At 40.0% G+C, this 18,787-nt stretch overlaps 2 protein-coding genes, 1 long non-coding RNA gene and 1 other non-coding gene across 4 annotated transcripts; 2 read left to right on the forward strand and 2 right to left on the reverse strand.

Annotated features, from left to right (window-relative positions):
- Positions 1-1,258: 1,258 nt before the first annotated feature.
- Positions 1,259-1,370, forward strand: LOC145700874 (U5 spliceosomal RNA). Its single transcript, XR_014134243.1, has one exon. It is a non-coding gene; the product is annotated as a U5 spliceosomal RNA (small nuclear RNA).
- A 1,965-nt stretch (positions 1,371-3,335) lies between these two features.
- Positions 3,336-3,939, reverse strand: LOC145698239 (galactosylceramide sulfotransferase-like). The gene is made up of 2 exons (XM_081775440.1): positions 3,569-3,939; positions 3,336-3,518 (listed from the first exon to the last, which is right to left on the reverse strand). The coding sequence occupies exons 1-2, from the start codon at positions 3,869-3,871 to the stop codon at positions 3,336-3,338; spliced, it is 486 nt and encodes a 161-aa protein (XP_081631566.1). The 5' UTR covers positions 3,872-3,939.
- A 4,442-nt stretch (positions 3,940-8,381) lies between these two features.
- Positions 8,382-18,332, reverse strand: LOC145697445 (uncharacterized). The gene is made up of 8 exons (XM_081774652.1): positions 18,169-18,332; positions 11,760-11,921; positions 11,561-11,715; positions 11,319-11,450; positions 10,144-10,688; positions 9,855-9,904; positions 9,003-9,158; positions 8,382-8,604 (listed from the first exon to the last, which is right to left on the reverse strand). Exons 1-8 carry the CDS (start codon positions 18,189-18,191, stop codon positions 8,532-8,534), a joined length of 1,296 nt encoding a protein of 431 aa, XP_081630778.1. The 5' UTR covers positions 18,192-18,332; the 3' UTR covers positions 8,382-8,531.
- On the forward strand, positions 17,256-18,096 carry LOC145699704 (uncharacterized). The gene is made up of 3 exons (XR_014134067.1): positions 17,256-17,360; positions 17,529-17,590; positions 17,995-18,096. It is a non-coding gene; the product is annotated as an uncharacterized LOC145699704 (long non-coding RNA).
- Positions 18,333-18,787: the final 455 nt, after the last annotated feature.

Below are 18,787 nucleotides of genomic sequence, written 5' to 3' on the forward strand. Positions count from 1 at the left end.
TCCGAAATTTTCAGTTTCGGAAATGGGATGAGCCTTATTTTAAGCGCCTGATTTCGAGGTCGTTTTGTCGCTGCTCGTTCCTATTTTCGGCCCATTTTCAGAGCTTTTTCATCACTTCTTTCAGATGATGTTATCTCATCAAATCCCTTATCAAACCTCGCTCATTTTAGGCCTCCCCACTAGATCTCGCTCTGAAAAAGAAGAATCCGAAGAGAAAATAAAAGTACCTATTTTCTATGAGTCACAGTGACGGTGACCAGTTGACCCATTTTTGAACATTCAAAATTACTTTTCTCCCAAAATATCTTTGCTGGAGCGATCATTCGACCATCAATCTGCGTCATTTTTCACGCTTTTTCAGATGAAACAAAAATCTGAGAAAAAATTTTTCCGTCCGCAAAATTTGAAACCTCCCTGAGATAAGTGGCTGACACTCCCGATAAAAGGCCACAAGATATGATGTGCACCATGTTTAAGGAAGTAAATCGCTTCCAACGACAAATCAAAAGACCAATGAGACCTGTCAACAGCGATAAGGCTTGAATTTTTAAGAGAAGGTTTATCTTCGTCTTTTACCTGCATACAGTGAAAGTAACACGATAAATAAGATGGAAACAATAGACTTGACTTCATTGTCTTCAAAAATGTACCCAACTGTAGATCTCCTTCCTTCGGATAGAGAAATCACCTCTTGCATAATACTTTTTCTGTCTATGAGCATCACAATGCCCGTGCTAATCAACGAGTTCACAAATTTGATTGCTTTCTAAGTAAGATTTAACAGCATCAATTTTGGAACTGGAGCTTAGTCCATCCACACAGAAAATAAAGCTCATTACAGACAACGTACTTTTGAATGGATTTTCTTCGCCCTTCAAATCTCTCTCACTTCTTGAAAAAAGCGACATTTTCAGAAAGATTTTCTCGATTGTTTATAAAAAGTTGAAGATGGCAAAGTGGCTTGGCGAGGGAGAGGGTTATCGAAATTAATTACCGACGAGGGAGTTAATTTAACACACTTCTCGTGTACTCGGAAGACTTTCTGGGTCAAACAAGACATCAAAATTCTGACGGACATCTGTATTTGCCGCTGAAATCTTCAGCCTGAAGAAACTGTCAAAAATAACAAGCAAAAGTTGTAATCGCAGATCAGAATCTTTAATATCGCGAAATGCATCAATTTTCTCGAGTTCCTCAGAAGGACCATAATACGAAAACAAATTTTGTGATATGGGATTTTTGAATGTACATGCTGGGCCAGCTCTGGTCTCTCTTCAAAACGTATAATTCTTTCGCCTTTTACTAAAGAATTCCGTGGAGAGGGACACTCTTATGAGTATTTGATTTTTCTGAAGCCCTACACGGGGCAATCTATCCAAACCTCCCATAAACTTCACAAGTTTCATTGATACGTGTTGAAAATGCGTCAACTGAAAACTGCAGATTTCAAACAGTAACTGATAACAAATGTTATAGTGTTATTTCAGTTTATCACAGCTTTACTTTATTTTTAATAATTCGAATCATAACCAAATGTTTACGAAACAGTCTTTTTCAGCAAAATGATTTTGCCAAAATCTTAGAATGAATCTACCATGGAGTTGAGCTCTAAGTGGAGATAGGGGAATCTGAGGTTCGCGAGAATACATGGTCTTTGCGCGAACCCGAATTCTGAGCGCGCCTAATTTTGCGACAGCTGTGTCTAGCCAATCAGCGGACATTTTTATATGCAAATTAGGTCAATCCTGCTTTCAATCGAAGAGTTGTGTTTACTTAAATCACATCTCCATCATATAAGGCCTTGTTATTGCACCTTTGAGTTCCATTTTTGAGATACTAGTAGGTTTGATTAAGTGTCACAACAATGTTAGCACTTTTCCTCGTTGTCCTGCTTCAGTTTGTCGGGCCACTGCGAGTCTATTTATAGAGATAACCAAAAGTAACGGAAGAATTATTCGAAGAAAGTTCAATGCAAATTACAAGCTAGTAATTTGAAAAGGTGACAAGGTCCCTTTTAGAATTCTTTTCTTTTTTGAAAAATTAGTTGTTGCATGTCCGGAAGAGAAAAACGTGCCCACTGCGACCATGATCCTTTTTGCGAAACCATCTTTCGGCCACAAGGGATGGCCATGAGCACCAGCGGTGCCCCCAGCTGGCGGTATTTGTATTCTGCCTTGTCTATAAATTCATTCTGGTAAAATTCTGAGATTTCTGAGGAAAAAGCAATGGCTTTCTTTTCTTTTCGGTTTTACATCCCTTTGATGGATAAATCAATAACACCTTGTTTGCATTCTGGCCTGCTTCGGTAAGCCATGTTCCAACGAAAATGGAAATCCTCAGCTTCCTCCCGGCTCAGCACCAAAGCCGACAGAGCTTTCTCAAACCCAGCGCCGGCTTAGCCGCACAAATGAGCCAAATCCAACAGCAAAGTTTCCGAGAAAGCAGCGGAATAGGAAAACTTCTGTCTAGCTAGTAAGCCTTTTCGATTTTACGCAGCATTAGGCCGTATAAATTTCGTTGAGCGTTTCAGTCACGTTTTTAAGAATCACCGAAATTCGACAAATTCCAACGTGTCTTTAGTATTCTCTCGCGGAGAAAGCGCCATGTCAAGAGAAAATTATCTTATCTTTATTGTGCCCAGTCAGTGTTTAACCTGTCTACTGGGACGATAAGAGATCCATTAATCAGCATGTCTCCCGCCGAGATTTGTCACTTTTGACGGTTCATTAGTGGCTGCTCGATGAACACGTACCAACCATATGTTTATGAGACGCGGAAGGCTTACGAAACTCGCGTGAAAAAATTTGGAATCCCAAAAGCCGATCCGATTTGATTCCATTAGTCGCTTGCTGACGCGTTTTTACTGACGTTTTACTGTAAATAGATGACGTAAATCTTTTAATTTCACTTTTTCTGTTTATTCATTAATAAAAGTAACACAGTTTTAATGAAATGAAAAAAGATCAAAACTGCAAATCGTACAAAATATAAAAAGTTAGTGCTCAAGAACTAGGAGTGTATATAAGTTAGATTAGTTAGCATTAGCAGCATTTATGGAATATACACTTTTAAAATAAGTTTAAAAGCTTCATCATTTTTCGTATTTTTTCTTGAATTCATCTGTTAGAGGAACTTTCGTATCTAACTCTGTCGATAATAGCTGCTTCACCCCACAGAGACCACCCGACATATGAAGATAATTCCAGCTTCCAGTTTCATAAAGCATTTTGGCGTTTGTAAATGGATGTCCTGGATTTGTGCAAGCTCCATGGCCTTGTTCTTTTGAACAGATTCGAAAATTGTCAATTTAAGACATGCAGAAATAAATATTCTTTTTATAATTTCAAATCGGTTCCTGTTATGTCCAAGAATTCACTGAGCTTCATCTTTGGATATTCGACGATTTCTGTTTCCGCCGGTTTTCTTTTCAAAAGCAAGTTCTTTGCCGAACAGTCGATAATGCCTTCCGCACAGCTAGTAAAAGTGTCCTTTGCCTTTTGGATTTCTTCTTTCATTTTCTAAAATTTCAATTACTTGGCTGACTAGATAAAGACACAAATGTATTTACCTCATGTCCAAATGCTTCAATTTTTCTGTGCAAAGAAGCATTGAAATAATCGTACATCAGAGTGTCTGTTTTGTGAAACTCTTCAAAAGTAGCTTGTCTTTCAGCATTTAGTGGTTCAATTTCGTATTTTCGTACATTAGTGCTTTCTTGGTACAAATGCTCGTATTCAGCGCAGAGCATATGTTTCATCAGAACAATTCCTTCCCAAAAATGTTCGGTAATCAAGACCAGGTCGAATTGCTTGTCGAGTCTCGCCAAACTCTCCTTCACGTATTCCATATCGTTTATTCTGTCGAAATCCATCCCGAGCTCGAATGACTGGGGGTTACTGTTGATGGATAGGGAAATAAAAAGAGCTCGCGGGAAGCGAATTAGAGTGCGACTTACGTGGACCGCAATCTCAAAAATCCACAATGACACTAAAAAATTAACCCGACTTAGTTACGGAAAGGCCGATTTCAAATCGGCGATTTGACCTAGGAAACTCAATCTTCGCTATCCAACCGTGTCCCTTACTCGGTAAGCGAAAGGTATCGATGCATCGTACGTATTTGGGAGAATGTCGAGGAACTCTTCAATTGTTTGGTTCGGCTTTCCATTAGCGTACTTGTTGACTTTGGAGAAGAGCAGGTTGTAGGGGAAGCCCCAACAAGCCCATTCACAATTGTTCGAGTTTTTGTAAAAATAGTTGTAGGTCGATCGAAAAGTTGCCAGCGGCTCACGAACAGTTGTGAAAGTTTTGACTTTCGCTCTATTAGGGTCAAGAATCGGCGGCAAATAATCCATGTTCCAGCGGAAGTGATACTCCATTGCTATTAAAAGGCTAGAACGCTGCATTAGAAAGCTTTATCTATTTTTGAAACCCACGGATATCCTTAATCCCTTAATTCCAAATCGCAACAACGACAATCTTTCGCAGCCCTTTCCTAAAACTGGATCGTTTCTTTTGCTATTTCCCCAGCAGAGCTCGTTGAATTTTGCCGGAAAACAACCTCCTTGAACTCCCATTTGCGGTTTTTCCATTTTGCTGAATGCACCGATGATATGGAGCCATTTGTCGACAATGTCTTTAAATGTCGTCGAAGCTGTTTTGTGTTTTTTGAGGAAGATGATTCCATCTTGAGGCTGACACTCGTTCTTCCATAAATCGAGATCGGCTGTCAGTGGAATTCCTTTGAATTCATGATAGAGGGCGGATTTTCTGTTTTCAGTTGTTTCTGATGGAGGTTCTCGACTTGCTCGCCCAATAAGACTTTTTTGAGTTAAAAAAACTAAGTTTCAACTTCAGAAATGATGATAGTTGAACTCAATGCCTGATAATAATGAGAAATACTAAAGATATGATGATCTTGTGATTCCTTAGCCAACCTGAAAAGTATGTTTTGAAGGTAAATACGTCTAGCGATGGCTCAATAAATATACTCCAGCTATTGCAATTTATTGTTTCGTGAGTGATTATACCTTTTATATCTTCTTGAGATGTCATTCTCTTAATCTTATGCAGAGATACAGCTAGAAGATTACGATGAGAACGAAAAGTTTCACGGAACTTTGCCGCCGGCAGTGTCGATCGGGGTTCTTGAGCTGCAAATTTTAATGAAATTTTGTCGGTTAAAATATTCATCCGATAGAATAAGAATTTAAAATCGAGATGAATTTCGAAGCCGGCAGATACCGTAATGTCGCTCGTATTTTATTTCATTTTTATATTTCTCACCCAGCATTAAGGCGCAATTACAAAGATATTTAATAATAATAAAAGCCCTCAAATTTGACAAGATCAAAATGAAGTTGGACCTCTTAGGTCATATTTTACAAAGCTGGGGCATAAGAAATGCTAGAAACAATCCGATTTCCGGCTGGGCCAATTTCTCTCCGGTGGGACAAGACGACATTTGAAGAAACCGGAAATTATTTGCGCAGATAACTTGTTGATTGAGCTTCAGAGAAATGCTTAATTAAAAAATAATTTTCCTGAGAAAGCGAATTCTCTCAGCTTTGCCAAATATGCACGCATACATTTCGCAGTGCATTAGCCACGTCCATGATCAGGATCAACCCACACCCGTTCATTACGTTCTTGCAGATTGCCATCCAAACAAGCTCATGAATTCTTACAGGACCGAGTCAAAACTGAAACATGATCAGTCAGTTGCAGAAACCCGTGTGTATGGAATAACTCATTTAAGCTAGATTTCAAATCTGAAACTTCCTTTCTCATCTGATCGGCTGCTGAATACAAAACACGAGAAGGTAACGCATCGCTTCTAAATGCGCCCACAGAGTCTGCTCAGTCTGCGCATCTGACTTTATTCCTGGCGCTTACTCTCTGACATCCGGAAAAGTTCATGCATACATGCGTTCCATACGTCCTCCTACACGTGTTCGTATCCTTTTCGGCGAATCATTGTCAACTGCATCCAGCAATCTGGTACTTTTTAAGGAAGGATCGACAAATTGAAAGAAGTATTTTATTTCATTAAAATTGTTGAATTTTTTTTTCTATTAGGAACTAAAGGTATCGATCAAAGTTTAAACTTTTTTTTCCCGTTTTTAATAAACACTGTATGTTTTCGCGAGCGTGTACGTTGTCAGTGTTATGTAAAACACTAACTGCACGTTTAGTTCGCTGCTGGTAAAGTTTGAACGTACGCATAAACACCTGTCCAGCTCGAAAAAGAGGGGAGAGTGCTCTAAGTCCGCGAGGGCTTGTCACAAAAGTGCAGATCCACTTTGTCCGAACATCGTTGTCCGTGTTTGCTGTCCCTCCATCGCCGGAAACGTGCTCTTGTCGCCAAAGCGACTAAATTTTGACAATCCGGAAAAATCCACCAAATCAGAGGATAGATGCTCGGATTCCGAGAAGATTATCTGCGCTAAAATTAGAAAGAGATACTGTCTCTTTCTTTTGTAATTGTTAACTTTCGTAAATCCAAAAGAATCAAACAAGTTCATTCGCCCACTTCACCTTTCAGAAATTGTATCTCAAGCAAAAAGAATTACTATCAAACCACAGAATGATTTCGTAACGTTTCTTCGCCTCGTATCTCGAAAACTTTCGCTATCTAAATTCAACAGGATCATTAAAATCTTCTCAGGCTTTGATCCCAAACAATTTATAATTTTCAACCCCTCGCTCATAAATTTGATAAGAGTTCGTTTCCCATCCATTTTTTCCGCGAATTAACGGGACCCAGGAAAGACAAAATAATCGTTTTCGAATTTTGGCTGAACCGGGTACTCAGTTTTGCGGTCAACTTGCAAACTCTGGCGAGTACGAGCTTTTTGTAATCGCTTAAAAATCGAACTCAGGGGTTCCCAGCGATCAAGTCATTAGCTCCTGACGTGGGATTCTTCATTCACTGAATTAAAACTGGCCGCTGAAAATTTCATCCCTCGAATCAACTGTCAGTTGTAGCCCGGAATTCGATTGAAGGATCTTTTCATGTAAAGATCCTTACCCTTGAATTCGAGTTTTATTATCAATACATGTTGTGAGAATATTAATACTCCTTAATTTTGATTGAAAATAATATTTTGCCAAGAAATATAAAATGTTCCCAGAAGTAAAGCGCTTTCCGAGTGTCGGAAGAACTTGCATGCCGCAAATAATAACTCAGGGGCGCGGTTCTTTGAGGCGCCGCAGACACACACTGGACGGATCTTCGTGTTGACTCCAGTGGTCGAGCTCCATCCGATAGCCCGAATTTGACGATGCTGCAAAGAAGATAACACACGCTCTTTTTCAATATTAAAATCCTTATCAGAAATGCTTTCCTAAAAGTCTGTCTTTTCCAAAATTCGTACGATCCCGGATATAATGTAACAAGCTTTTTAGCTCTTTGCTCAAACCGTTAAAGAAAAGATAACGAAAACCAGCAGCTTCGTTTTGAAGGAAAAACTATGTTCACTTGCCAAGATACGCAAAGTTCAAAACGCATTTTATCTTCACATCCGCTTTCACAGAAATACAAAATGTTTTCTAACTTAGTCGTGAAAGAGTCCTTTTGAGCGGAAAATGAGAGCAGATTGTACCGCAAATTAGCCGTCTTGGAACTTTGATGGGTTGATAATTTTTTCTCTAAAAGCGTCTTGCGCCTTATCAAAACTCCCTTATCATACTTACCGTAACTTCACAGCCTAATCGTTGGGTTTGCAAGCTTCTTTATTTCACTAGGATAGTTCTACAAAGGGCATAAGCATAAATCTTATTTTAGAAATCTTCACTCAATCTTACAAGAAAAAAAAGGCTTCATAACATCTGCACGTGGTTGTTTTTAAATCCGTGCAAGATGCTTTGCGTTCACGTATCGTTATTTCGCCGTGAATAATTTCCAACTTCCTTTAGAGCGTTTCCGCGTTTCCGTAAACTCACAATAATAGAAAACAAGAAATCTGATTTTCATATTGTTTAGGTTGTTACATTGTATTTGCATAAACAAACAGGCGTAAAGCGCCTTACTGGTTTTTGGCAGAATAGTCAAATTGTGACGGGACAAATTCAAAACAAAATTTTCAAATTCAAATATAATAATATATACAGTTCGTTGGGTCACGTGGACATAATAGTTACAGAGCTTTGACAAATGTACAAGCAGCAACTGAATACCAACTGAATAGTAATCAGTTATCAACATAAAGTATCGAGGGGGTTTAGCCGGGAGGAAGTTTTCATCTTTCTCGCCAGCTAGGAAATGTAAACAGGGGATAATTTAAAAAAGCGACTCTCGGTTTTCAGGGAGCCATCTTCTCGGAGAGTGTAAAAATTAGCCACGGACGGGTCGGGTTGGTCTAGTTGGCCGGCTTGGTGGGGCAGCGTCGCTGGTTTGGTCTTCTGGCTTGCCGTATGGGTATCGAGCTCGGTAAGGGTGTCGGATCTCGCTGGGCTCAGGTCGCTGAGTCTTGGTGAAGTCTGGCTCTCCAAGATGAGCCCACTGGCCAGTGTAGCCGTATTCTTGGACAACTAAGCCCTGGAGAGACTGGCAAGCGCTGTAGTTATTCTCAGTTCGCTCGAAGATTCGGAAGTTCTCGCAACCCTAAAAATAAACTCTTAGCAAAAATCAACGAGTAAAAAGCCGTTGGAATAACATTCGGATTAGCAAAAAAAAAATGAAAAGATTAAATCTCGGCGGTTGACCCAAAAGTGTGACCCAAAACATCCCCAGTCCGGCGAATTCAAGGTGGAGTGTCTACCCGATAAAATTGTTTTGGGCAGAATCAGTCCCAGTTTCTGTTTTACTTTCTAATAGATAATTATATTTAACCAACCAACACTTGTATCTAACAATTCGTTAGTTGAAAAAAAAAGAAATTGATCTGATTTTCAAAAATAGATTTAGTGAACGTCCAACTCACTCCAAAATTGGATCATCATTGTTTGGCTCCCACCGCGATTGTTTAAACTGAGTCAAAACAAAAAACGGGATGATCTTACGTTGATAGCACAGCAGAATTTGGTGTCTTTGTCGAAGGCAGCTCGTCGGCAGCAGCATCGCTTATTGTTCGTGTAGGGCATGCCGTTGCAGCATCCGATTCGCACCTTCTTTTGGGCTTGAATTTCAGCAGCAGCGGGGGAATACGCAGGTGTATTCTAAATTCCAGGATTAGGGAGAAAATAATCCAGGGGATTTCGATGGAATGAAGCATTAATTCCTAGCGTATCTACAGTAGTTTGCATCCCTAACTCATGTCTTTTTTTCTACGTCTTATCATACGCGAAAATCAAATTATCATCCAATTATGAGCGATAAGTCTAGCAAACCACGTTTGTTATCACCCAAATATTGTCATAATAATTAGGGATAAATAGTACAATTAAAAAGTTTTGCAGCAAAACATTTGAAGAACTTTTCAATAACCATTCCAAGGAGAGTAATAACGAGCTTTGTTTCTGTACTAGCGTCGCGAATTACCAAGCGCACTGGCAAGTGAGTCGCTGGACGCGTATCTGGATAATTCGGGAGCTCAACTTGAGCTCACCTTAGTTGATACTCTCCACGATTAGAAAAGAACCTGGTGACAATAGACCTTGTCTTCTAAATTTCGAACCGGGCTTCCGCTTACGCAAAAGAAGGGAATAGATACTTATCATTGTTCTAATGATATAATATGATATTTGCTATGTTCAACAAAACCCGATTTGAACAAGAACATCTAGCTTATGAAATGGACATCAAGACAAGATAAAACCGAACAGAAGGCGCTGGGGAAGGCGCGGTCCAAATGAGATAACATTTAAGCTTTGTTTTTCTGCTTCGAGCTTGATAAATTAGGATGTTGGACATACCGGAGTGGTTTCAAGCGCAGCTGTGAAGTCGTCGTCAGCGTCCTCAGAGTCTTGTCGCGGGTTGAAGACAATAAATAATAATGGTAATACTCAGAGTTTTTTTGCCTATTTTGCCATTGAAAAAATGTTTTGAAAAGAAAACTAGCGGATCGCTTTAAATAATTTTAAGCGCAGAAAGTATCACGTTTGCCGAAAACTCGCGTATTTAGAAAGCCACTCTTTCTAATCTTCCCTAACTCTCAAATAACAAAAAAGGGACAAAATTCAAGTTTCAGTTTCAACCACGAAGCTTGATCAGCGGCGTCATCATCGACATCGTTGTTCCACTGGGAGCTGTCGAAGCCAGCGTTTCGTCCATCGAAGGAGAAGCGGGAGTCGTCGGCGGAGAAAAACAACTGTTGGTTATAATCATTACCTTCGTCCTCCGCCGACGCAGTATCAGCAGCCTCGGTGGATTGCCTGCTTCCACCGTTTCCTCCACCACCACCGGCGGTTCGAGATCTAGGGGCGGGAGTGGTGCTTTCCTGCTTTTGAGCTTCAGTTTGGGGAGCTTCGGAGCTAGATTGGGGAATTCAAGTTTACGCTCAAAGAGGCTGGAGAGATCGAAAGTGCCCAAAAATCCGGAACTAGTGCTAGTAGTGGTAGAAGTGCTAGTAGAAGTAGTGCTAGTGGTGGTACTAGTAGTTGTTGTTGTGGTAGTGGTAGAAGTAGTAGTGGTGGTGGTGGTGCTCGTCTTTCTTGCCCGGCGAGCCACGCACTTTGGATCTTGAAGGCATGCATCGTTCTTGGCCTTTCGCTCCGCATCTCGAATCTTTTTCTGTGCAGCTCGGTGTTCTGTTCAAAGATCACAATACTTGCTCATTAACACGATAGAAAAATCCGGGTACCGTGGCTAAATGATTCGAGCGTAGCTCTAAACACAACCTCGCCCCGGCTTTTCAAGGCTGGCAGGCTTCAAATCTGATGAGCTCTGCGCTATTGAATCATCTTTAGATCCAGATTCTGAGCGTAGCTCCGGATTCTTGAGATTTTTCATTTGAACCATAAACAGCACCTTTCTAAAATGATAAACTTTATTTATCCAAAATTCGAGATAACATATAATAAATTCGTTTCTAGCCAAAACTTCTTATCATCAAAATCAACGAGTATTTAATACTAAATAGATAAGAAAATTTCCAAATCAAACTTCAACTCTTCGCGCAAAGGGTTAAAGTTGAAGCCGACTTAAAGTGAATTATTCCTAAAACAAACTCTCGTTTCCGGTTTCTTTTTCATTTCTGCTAAAGAAGGGCGTTTCTCTTTATACAAATGCGCTTTAGAGGAAATCAACCGACTCGTAACGCTTGCTTGGAAATAAACCACCACGTCCTCATATTTGTATCGGCTAATTAAGCAGGCGCATTCTATTTTCCCCAAACATGGTATTTTTTTGTTGGAAATCATTTTATTTGTGATTCATTCCTTTAGCTAACTTCCAGTCCATGCAGAACTCGCCTCGATCTTCGGAGGATCGAGTGAGCTTGAGAGCTTTCTCTTCGTCGGATTCGGGGAGCATCGACTCTCCCTGGTGGTAGAATTTGATACCGTTCAGGTCTGAAACATTCCATTACAACGTCATTGAGACTCACTCGAAAAATGAACCCGAGCCATATTACCACGTAACAGGCTACTCGCTACTTGTTAAATGAGTAACAAAAACTTACAGACAACGCCGAGCTCCTCGATTGGGGCAAATCGATCTTCTGGATATTGGTACTTGATGTACTCCTTGTCTTCTTTCTGCTGGTGGAAAAACATCTTTTCCATTTTGTTCGAGTTTTCGATCAAATAAGATGGCTCGAATTTGATTTCATATGGCCTGAAAAAGAAATATAGTACTGATAAAAGAAATATAGTACTTACATATCCAATGGATCGACTTGAAATGCGGAAGATCTCTTGGCGAAAGTAGCTTCGTCATCTTCCACGAGATTGCTGCCACGTCCAACTACTGCGCTGACGCCTAAGTAACCGACTGTAGCCAGGCCGACGAGAGAGAGTGTTCTGCTCGACCATTTTGTGATTCTGAATGAAAATGTTATCATTTGATTTTGAAAAATGGTCAAAATGGAATTGAAAAGGTAGAAAATCGAGAAAGCGAAACTTCTAAAACATTCGCCGCGGCGATTTTTTAATTTGCAAAATGCTCGTGGGCCTTATCCCGTTTACCGGAAATATGCCGCCGGTAAATCAAATTTCTGCGCGCAATTCTATGCTCTGCATTCCGTGCTCACTTTTCTTATACATTATTCAATCAAGCAAATATTTTTGCAATTCAGAAGCAAGTTTATGAAAGAGAAAAATAGAGTGACCGTTCAGAAGCCTTTGCCCTCTTGGAAGTGATTTAAAGCGTAATTATGTAAAAACAAGCGAGCGTGAAACCGTCATTTGAATATTCTGGACACGATGAGTGAATCAAATCCAGCTCCTAGTTCTGATAAAATTCTGAATCGTGGGCTCGAAATTTTGATTTCTTCCTTTCATAATTTGAACAGAGGTCCGAACAGAATACTGTGGCATGTAGAGTTTAGCTGATAAGGCGGCAAGTACGAATCTGCGTTGAGCAATACAAGGATAAGGCGGGGGTCTCCACCTCGATTCAGCCTTATCACCTCGTCGAAAATTTTTAATACACTCTTGGATCTTCCGCAGGGTTCCGCGGCTTATCAGTAAACCAAACTGACGATTATGCGGCCGCAGAGACGCATCCCTTACGCTGGAATCAGGTTTTAAAACAAGGTTAACCCTCGATTACTGTTTATAAGAGGGAGAAAATAGAAAGCTCGCTTATGCGCAAACTTTTCTTGTTTCTATTCCGGTCTGGGGAACGAGCCTTGCCACAAAATCGGCTTTGTCTGGGCAGCTTTACTCTCCCAAACACGTAAACCTTTTTTAGGAAAATGGAAGTGTTCGTTAGAGCCACTTGATGAACTGCCAAACTTGTTAGCTAAGGTAAACATGCTAGACTAGTTATGAAACGAAAAGGTTGAAAAAGTTCAATTCTATTTCCGCCTGTCTGGATGGAAGTGTACAATCTTCGCGGAAGTTAACGTTAGCTGATGTGTTTAGTGCGACTTTATAGTTTCTCCCAAATACCATATAATTGGTCGACCTTTTCACATGGCAGCGCTCACATTTTCAGGGCGAAAATTAAAATGACATTTTATAAAATATAATGCGCCTTAATAATTTTACGTCTTATGTGAGCAACTTTCAATCATTGTCTAAGCGAATTAAGTCGCTCCTGAAGAAAGTAGACATCTCAATTATTATTTCAATGCCGTGGATTCCATTCCGCCCTTCACTAATTTCGCCGCTCGGCTCTTGAACTCTCTGACTTATCAAAATTACTGCCAAGTGGGGTCGGGTCCTTAGAGCATGTTAATTTTTCCTTTTATATTTCCTTCCGCGAAGAGCCACGTTGAACGGAAATCTCAATGTTTTTTCAAACTCATGGCCGCGTCAAGAAGCCCAAGCTAAATTCAGCCGAATCGATCTCAAGACGTGTAGCATGTTTTGATTCTTGATTTGGTCTGGACGGACGCCCAGTGGGTTAAAACTCGAAAACGCCAATTGAAGCTGCTCGAGAGTGGCAATTTGGAGATTAGATGTTCAAGAGCCTGGCGATTGTTGAGTTCAAACCAACGCGAAGGAAAATTAATGGCTCGACCGCGGATTGAGGGTGAATGCGCCCTTTACGCGTAATCTACTTGGAACAAGGAGCAGATCCAAATAGCAGAAAATGGCGTAATCCAATCGGATCAGAAGACCAAATTACTACCCTCATCAAATCTTGAGAGGGGGTTCCTGAATCAAAAGAAGATTTGAGAGGGTTGCTCTTAACGTGAACCTTGCTCTTCGAAAATGTCTACGAGACAAAATCTTAAGAGTAAATGCCAGATCGTCGACAATGATGTGGTGATTAAAATACAGGCACTGCTTGTAAATGGCATTTGGTGTGGATAATATGCAAGAAATCGGCGTTATGGCAACGTTTTGAAATTTGAAATTTCACCGGTCGCGTTGCCCCACCATTTGGCCGTGACGACCTTAAAGGCCATCGACGGCCACCTGCTACTATCGAAGGTTCTCGGCCTGAGTCAACCTTTGCAAAGGTAGTACTGGATGAGTTGCTTTGTGAGAGCGTGGTGACCTGCGTTAATGGCTGAAATTGGCGCGTCCGATTACGAAAATTCAAGCGCCGCTTAGCCAAACAACAAGAACTCGAAATCGAATTAGTGTCTGAGAAGTGAGCGTAGAGGAATTCTCAGAAGAAAACTCGTGAGCTGTGATTTTAAAATTGCCGGAAAGATGTAAACATCGGTAACGATCTTTCGCATAAGTACAAAGGCTGTTTTTCCTCCTTGTTTGAGTTGTGCGCTGGCTGAAAAAGCAAAATGGAGAACCTTTTTTCTTGAGGAAGGAGATAAAAACACAAGCTTAGACTGTATATGCACGCTCTGCTTCACGAGTTTTTACGAGAAGATATCGTAAAAACTTCGCAGAAACGCATCGACGAGGACTTTAACCAGTTAAGCTTGTCGTCTCAATTTCTTGGTGGAAATTAAGGACGTTTTTTTCTTGGATAAATAGCGTCCGTGATGATTTTTTTCCTTCACCACATCACCGGTGCTAGAATTTCCGACAACCGGTCAAGTGAGAAAAATACAGCCCTCTAATCCAGGAGAAAGTTCAACAATACGAAAAACCACTTCCAGCTCTCCAAAGCGCGAACCCGCCTATTAGCGAATATTTTAGCATGATTAACGTGTCGCCGAAACTGCTTCCTAATGGCGCAACAAATTATGCACGGAAGTACGCACATGTTCCTAAACACTGCTTCTAAATCCAAATTGAGTTTTAACGACGGAAGACTTATATATTCGAATAAGTTTTTAGAACAGAGCTTTTTTTTTATTTCCCATGAAAAAATCATCAAACTATTAACTCAAAAATAATTGGTCTTGTTCGACAACTCATCCTTCTTAACCGAGCCCTTAGTTTATACCATCAACAAGACAAGACCAATAATTGTTCAGAGCGTACTCGAGAAGTGACTGCTGTTTACCCTAAAACCGCTACCTTAGAGGTTTTTTTCATGGCGTTAATAATTATTAGTTTTTCGTTAATAAATACGAATTTTTGTTTAGTATTTTAATATAAACAACTATTTCTCGAAGAAATCGCTAATTAACCCATCTTTCCCATGGAAGAAAAACGAACCTATGTCCGAACATAGAAAAGAGAGCAATTACGGTCTTGGAAGACGGCTTTGGAACGGGAAGGATGACCTGATAATTATGCCCTGTTAATGACTATTCCGCGAGATTGACACCCCGAGCGCAGCATAATTTCCATGACGCGGATTTCGGGATTTTCGAATTTCATTCGCGAAAATCTCTACCGCGAAAAGTCATGAGCTCGGCCTCGAGTGGTCGAACTTGTGCAGATCCGTATTCAGGAGAGAGGTTTAACGGCTTATGTACACTTGTGACTTTGGGAACGTTTTTAGAGCTCTTTGAAAAAGACAATTTCAAACTGTTCGACTGTCAAAATTAAAATCAATCAATGCGAAATCGAAACAACTCGCAAAGAATTCTTCGCGCGAAAGGGTAATTTTTAAAGAATGGAACGAACGCGTTGAATGAGTGTTTAACTAAATATTTGCATTCGAAGCTTCTTTCAAGTCACGTTTTCGCCATTTTCCCCTTCAAAATTTGAAATTGGGAAAAAAGAGATTATGAGCCAGCCGAGTCTCTGTCTCAGCCAGTGCTGCTTGTGATCGGGTTATTCGATAATTATCATATATAAAAACATCATATCTTATGTGCGGAAGAATTGATAGTGTGTACCACGTGATGTCGCCGACACACAGACAGACCTATCGGATACTTCCAAATCTCCGAGAAAACCGCGGATTAAGGTTATACCAAACGTGTGGCTCCGGCTGGCTTAGGTTCTCTTAGAGGCCTCATCCCTGCGTGAGCTTTTTGGTATCTGCGCTTTTTTTTATCTCGCTTGGGTTTTTTTTCTCAAGATCAAGGTTTAAAACTTTCGTTTTAAAAAAGAAATAAATGCAGTAGGAGCGGCGATCTGCGGAAGATCTATCATGACTCTGCGGAAAAACACACAAGCTGACATTTGTTTGAAATTTTAGAAACGGGGATAATCTCGATGATGATATAATATCAATGGAGTGGCTCCCTATTTCTTGGAACCCCGACTAAAAGGAAAACAAAACGATCAAATCAAGTAAAAAAATCGAATAACCTTAAAAAGCTCAAAGACGAAATCGCTAGCACAATTCAAACTCTCCGGAGCGGCCAATTAGGAAATGGATTTGGAGATTTTCATGAGTTGCAAAGATACGCAAAAAGACGGACTTAGTGAAAAATATTTAGAGTGTCTATTTGCGCTTAGTCTTGGACGAGGTTGAGGGCGAAACAAGGGTTTGAGGTCGGACTATAACATCTCTTCAAAACAGAAAACTTGACTAGGCGATTTTTGTTCGAAAACTCGTTATTCAATTCAAAACTTTCTTTATACCCACGTTGCCTATTCTGTCAGCCAAGTACCCATGCGCACGCTTGAGCTCTCAAGCAGCAGAATTAGATTTTTTGTCTTTTTCGATGAGCTGGTGGCGGCACTCGAATTCGCCGCTGTATAAAAATGCTCTGGACCGCCCAAATTAGTTTTTCATCTCTAAATGCTTCGAGCGAGCTTCCCAGATTGACGAAAAATCACATGTCGCCAGTTTATGCGTCTAAAGAATTTCAATAGACAATTTGCTAAACAAACTGCTGATCTTCTTATTGAGATGAAAAAATAAGGGTTTCAAGATATTTTTTTCTTTTATATAATTTGGATAAGAAGGGCGCTAGAATTTTGCAATGAATAATGTATATTTTGTCTAGCAAGTAGAATTGGATAATCCCTGACCTTAGTTGGGGAAAAGTGAGAGTGTATATTTATGCATGGCCGGATGGTCAGAGTAAGGAGTTATTCGGTATACAAATGGTATAACCACGTTCTCGAATATTTTCAGCATATTCCGCCCCTTGAAGATTTCTTCCGCTCGTCGGTTTTCAAGACTCTTGTTATTCAATATCTATTAACCGCGCTAAGGAAATAAGAAAGGGCATTTTTAGAAAAAGGGGATAAGTTCTGAGAGAGGGTGATCTTATTGTTAAGGAGGTCAGTAGCTCCTAGCTTGCACGTTTTTTATAAATGAATTTGAAACTTTGTTGCGACTGCAGACTACTGACAGAGACGGAAATAGAATTCACTTACAATAGGATTTTCGGTAAGGGCTTAGGTACTTATCACGTGAGAAAAAATCCATGACACAGAACTACAGGTAAGCAAGCATACAATCATCTAAACCTCAAATGCTTCCACAAGGCGTCCGCAAATTTAGAAATGGGAAGCAGAGGAGTTCTACTAGAGGAAATCAGAAAATTACAGGTTCGTGGTCAAAACGGGAGAAGGGGAGTTAAACTTTCCGGTTATATGATGATCGAAAAATAATGAACAGCTAGCTAGGGAATTAGAGAAAGACTAGCAAAGTAGACGTTATTGAAAACAAAGTTCAAAAAAACAAAGTTCTAAAATACAATGAAAATTGAAATTCAGACTCAGCAAGACTCAGTGAACAAGCTACTTCAACTGGTGGAATTGATGCTAACGCAACTAAGGTGAGAGCGTTTCCAAACTCAATTTACATTTATAAAAATGCTAATCTGGAAAGGGCTCACCTTTCGCGCCAACTTCATTAGAATCCTACACGTACTTTTTTGTACGTAATTTATGTTAAAACGAACACGGGCAATAAGTAATCTACGTAAGGGAAAATCACAAAAGCTGGTACAAAACTCTCGGAAGGCGGAAGGGCGCAAGACTCGTGCGTGTCCGTAAACAGAAAAAATAATTTAACGAGATTGTGCTTTAGAACATGTGTCAGGGAAGAGCGCAGTTGAATACCAAAATAGTTGTTCAATTAAGATAAGAAAATGCGATTAATTCAGAAATTCGAATAAAAATTAAATAGGCCTTTTGTCTTTGAAATAAATAATAAAAAAACTTCGTTTCTTATTTTTAGTGCTTCAAAATGCAAGCGCCTTCCTCACGAAAAATGCTGCGATTGCTGCCGAATCATGAGTACTCTGCCATTTTTGCCTTCTCCAAATCAATAAATAAAAATCCCACTTTCGATTTTCTCTCTTTTCAGATTCTCTTCCATGATTTCATCTTATTCTCTTCAGGAATTTCTTACCGGGCTTTCAGTTTTTCGCTCATTTTGGTAGAAGAACGGGCGGGTGAGATTCTCTGGGTGAAAATAAATACAAGTGTATAAAAAATAAAAAAAGTTTACAAAGTATTGCTCCTATCAAAACTGGTGGAGTTCAGTTTTACGGATTTACTCCTAGAGACTTTTCTCGGTTGGTCAATTACCAGTCCGTCGCGGTCCCTATCGACGGGCGCGTCCTTGCTGCTCGCGTGCGCCAGCAAGTTCGCGCGCGATTCTCAGCGCCACCTGAGTTGTCCCGAGCGCTGTGGCGCTGCGAGTCGCGGGACCTGGATAGTGGCTTTCGTACCTTAAACGGTGTAATAAATATCATATTGATTTGAAATATCATATTTGGATATAAGGATCAGGGAGCTATATCTGGACAGAAAGAATACTAATTTGGAACAGTGCTTCTAATTCTAAACTAATCCTAAATATTCTACTTGTATACCGGAAAACGCTAATATCGCATATCTTTATTCATATCAGTTGGTTATCAGACTAAAGACAACCTCAAAAATCAAAAAAAAAATCTCTCGTTGAGAAATATTTATGATGGTCTTTCGATTTTTTTAGGATTTGAACATTAGTTTCTGCATTTTTT

This window comes from Oikopleura dioica, chromosome 2 (assembly GCF_907165135.1).
Source record: "Oikopleura dioica chromosome 2, OKI2018_I68_1.0, whole genome shotgun sequence".
NCBI lineage: Eukaryota > Metazoa > Chordata > Appendicularia > Copelata > Oikopleuridae > Oikopleura > Oikopleura dioica.